Source organism: Sinocyclocheilus rhinocerous, unplaced genomic scaffold, assembly GCF_001515625.1.
Source record: "Sinocyclocheilus rhinocerous isolate Xijiao unplaced genomic scaffold, SAMN03320098_v1.1 scaffold827, whole genome shotgun sequence".
Taxonomy (NCBI): Eukaryota; Metazoa; Chordata; class Actinopteri; order Cypriniformes; family Cyprinidae; genus Sinocyclocheilus; species Sinocyclocheilus rhinocerous.
Window position 1 is genome coordinate 484079 of NW_015633173.1, and position 4263 is coordinate 488341.

At 33.6% G+C, this 4263-nt stretch overlaps 1 protein-coding gene across 1 annotated transcript in view; it reads left to right on the forward strand.

The window, feature by feature from the left end:
- The first annotated feature begins 2369 nt into the window (after positions 1–2369).
- Positions 2370–4263, forward strand: part of unc93a (unc-93 homolog A) — a 9017-nt gene continuing 7123 nt past the window's right edge. The window contains exons 1-4 of the mRNA XM_016556494.1: positions 2370–2529; positions 2938–3119; positions 3696–3925; positions 4015–4134. Coding sequence (XP_016411980.1) covers positions 2431–2529; positions 2938–3119; positions 3696–3925; positions 4015–4134 — 631 coding nt within the window. The 5' untranslated portion in view covers positions 2370–2430. The remainder of the gene's footprint in view (positions 2530–2937; positions 3120–3695; positions 3926–4014; positions 4135–4263) is intronic.

Consider the following 4263-nt stretch of genomic DNA (forward strand, 5'->3'; position numbering starts at 1 on the left):
ATTAACTTTTTTGATCCACTTCAAATGTTGACTACTGTATACCTGTTCATTGCATTTTAGCTTTATTAGTTTTAATTTGGAAGGGGAAATTGGACATAAACTGAACTTTTGAAACTCTGGTCGAATGTATTTTATTTCGGTTTAATAAATATTTTTACTTTTTCAGTGAAAAAAGTTTAAATTGACAATAATACAAGTAATCCACAAGACTCCAGTCCATCAATTAATGTCTTGTGACTTTGTGGAAAAAGCAATTTTATAGGGGAGTCGTGTTTTGGCCAGAAGGAATTGTTTTGAAATGAAAAATGACGCAGTTTTTCACTTCACAAAATGTTAATTGATGGACTGAAGACGTGTGGATTACTTGTGGATTATTGTGATGTTTTTATCAGCTGCTTGGACTCTCCTTCTGACGGCACCCATTCACTGCAGTGCATCCATTGGTGAGCAGGCGATGTAATGCTAAATTTTTCCTAATCTGTTTTCTTCATTTTTGGTTGCACTATTCCTTTAATTTCATTCCTTTATTATGTAGTAACCCCTGAATAAAACCAATAAGGCATGTGAGGCACTGGTGCTACTGTATATATATTGAAAGCTAAAGCTGTACAACACATGTCAATAAAGATGGCCTTTTGCTGTCACTACATTCACATTATAGCACAACCTCTAGAATCTTCAACAATTCAACAACATGTTTTATGACAGCAACAAAAGTTCAAGGTTTGTATATGGTAAATAAAGAATACAACCTCATATATAATTGAATGATATTTCATTGCACAATTCATAAGGGTGTGAATAAAGTAAACTTTGCAAGTAAAGGCTATAGAAGCCCACATCAAGAAAAATGCTTCAAATTTACATTGTTTTTTTAATTCAACACTGTTGTTTAAGTCTGTTTACCGTGTTGTCATGGTAACTGAGCTTCCAGCTGTATAATGGAGTGGTGTAGCTTATTAGCCACAGATGTGGGCTAGTAACCGAAAGGTTGTAGGTTCAAATTATGCAAAGGGTAATAACCAGTAACACTTAATTTAAATACCAAATGATTCCTGCAGGAAACATTGTGGGAGTTTGCAGGGAAAAAGCATTTCTTGTATAATGATAAATAATAAAAACCATTTAATGTTGACAAGACAGCCGGTCAACAGTCTTTTCTTGTCTGCAGATTCAGAGAGGACAAACTACAGTAAAATCTGTCATTTAAATATATTACTGTGAAATGTGCAGCACATGACAGTGTTATGGAAGCTTATATTTATACGGTTTAGAAGTTTGGAGTTTGTAAGAATGTTTTTGAAAGAAGTCTCTTATGGTTTTTATACAGTAAAATATAGTAAAATAACAATCAAATATAAATGTACAGTAAAAACAGTAATATTGTGAAACATTATTACAATTTAATATATTGATATACCCCCCCCCCCCAAAAAAATATATTTGTTTATACCCTTCAAATGTGTTTGTTCTTTGTAGTTGTTTTTGTAATAAGAAGTCTTTTTTTATTTGATCAAAAATAAAAACAAAGTAAAAACAGCAATACTGTGAAATATTATTACAATCTAATTTAATATTGTGAAATTAAATTTACATTTTAAATATATATACTTGTTATATACTGCATATTATTATGGAAGGGTTATGGAAGCTACCACAAAATAAACTTTAGTTTGACATATGCATTTGCTATATATATTGTTATGGAAGGGTTATGGAAGCTACCATAAAATATATTTAAAAAAATTATATTTATTCCATTCAAAAGATTGGGGTCGGTAAGATTTTTGAATGTTTTTGAAAGAAGTCTTTTTTATGCTCACCAGTCACCAAGGCTGCATTTATTTGATCAAAAATACAGTAAACAAGACAACCAGTCAGCAGTCTCTTAGTGTCTGCATATTCAAGACAAACTGTGCAGTAAAATCTGTCATTTAAATATATATTACTGTTCAAATGTGCAGCACGTCTTGGCTGACGTGACTACATTTACACATGTCAGAATACACGTGGAAAATGGCACAATAAAACATATTGACACCATAAAAACATTCCACTTGACAACTGCATTAAAAACAACAACTTTGAGTGACAAATACTAGGCTTGTTTTATATATTTTTAACTTACGTTCATGTTTTGAATTCAATGTTATGAGAACAGCAACGTGTCTTTCTGTTCCATGGGGAAAAGCAGAGGAAAACTTGTTAAAAACACTTTAGTAACTGATAAGAGATCAGTTAGTCTTTCATTGACCCAGCTTTAGTCATCCAAAAACTGGATGCTTTTATGACTACATTACACTGAACTTTGTCCTAGAGCGTGTTCAGCCTGGTTATATTAGCTCAGTGCGACTTCCAGGTCAATCTAGAATCTGTTTCGTCTTTCACTGAAGGAATTCATCCCTTTTGAAACATTCACAGGATTTCAGGATGAAAAAATTGACGAGCCGAACCACCAAAAATGTCCTTGTGGTTTCATTTGGATTTTTGCTCTTATTCACAGCATATGGAGGGCTGCAGAGTTTACAGGTAACAAACAGAAATCAGAGATAAAAATAAATAAATTCAAATTGTACACATAAATATCTACACAGATATAATTAAAACATGACTCTTTGTAGTTGCTCAGAAAAGGTGCAAAGCAGATAATTTATTTAACATAAATAAAAGTTTAAAAAGTTGGGGAGGCAATACTGAATCAAGTTACATTGCATAATAATAATAATAAAGCATTGAAAGAGAAACAATTAAAGCTATTCAAATCTGTCCTCTAAAACCATAATGATTTATGTAAAGCATATTGTCTTTCAAATTGTCTACAGAACAATGACCTAATGAAGCACCACTGTTACATTGATTTGTTACACAAATAACTGTATCGTTGGTTTTGATTTGTGGGTGCATTTATATTGATGGAAGCATGTTTGTACATTACAGAGCAGTCTTAATGCTGAGGATGGAATGGGTGTTATTTCTCTCAGTGTCATCTATGGAGCTATCATTTTGTCCTCGATGTTTCTGCCTCCAATAATGATCAAAAATCTGGGCTGTAAATGGACCATCGTCCTTTCTATGGGTTGTTATGTTACATATTCCTTTGGAAACCTTGCGCCAGGCTGGTGCGTGCATTTCTCTGCCTTTTGTACTTACTGATTTGTTGAACAATTTAAACAAATATGTAAGCATAGTTACTTACAGTATAAATTCAAAATGGCATTATTCTTTGTGCATGTGTGAGAGGCCTGAAGTGACTATTATGTGTTAAATACAAGAGAGATATATTAATATTGTTATATATTTTTTATATTTTTATACTGTTCAAAAGATTTTTTTTTATATTTTTGAAAGCTGCATTTATTTGATCAAAAATACAATAAAAACAGTAATATTGAGAAATATTTCAACTGATTTCAGGAAAAGGAAAGAAGGAAAAGCGGCATTTTCAGCATCATTACTCCAGTCTCCAGTGTCACATGATCCTTCAGAAATCATTCTAATATGCCGATTTGCTGCTGAAGAAACATTTCTTATTGTTATCAATGTTGAAAACAGTTGTGCTGCTACTTACTGACCCCAAACATTTCATTTAAACATTTAAGAGCTGAAGGTTCTGTTAGTTCAGTTAAGTTAGAAAGAAATCTGTAGTGTGTTTCAGCACATCATTCAGCACCTCACTTCATCATTTTTGTCTGCAGGGCAAGTCTGATGACAACCTCTGCTATTCTGGGTATGGGAGGTTCACCGCTGTGGTCTGCAAAATGCACCTATCTCACAATAAGTGGAAACAAACGAGGCCAGAAAACCAACAAGAAAGGCCAGGATATCATCAACCAATATTTTGGCATCTTTTTCTTCATTTTTCAGTCATCAGCGGTATGGGGAAACCTCATGTCATCTCTGATATTCGGCCAGGATACTAGCATAGGTACAGTTGGATTAAATACTTTGCCAGTGTCCTTTTTTATTTATTTATTTGGGTGATTGTAAATACACCGAGCGTTTATTCATTTCTAGAAGTCCCTGAGGAGAACCTGCAGTTCTGTGGTGCGACATCATGTGTTGAAAATTTCACAATCGCAAACTCAACCCTTCCTGCAAGACACCTAGTGAACACACTGCTAGGCTGCTATATTGGTGGGTATTCATATTTGTGTCCAAAAACTAGTTTGGTGAATGATTTCATTCATACTGTCCACTGAAAAAATATCTAGCTTTGAATGCAGTGTTTCCCCTAGGTTTACAACTTGGGGGGGGGGGGGCCTC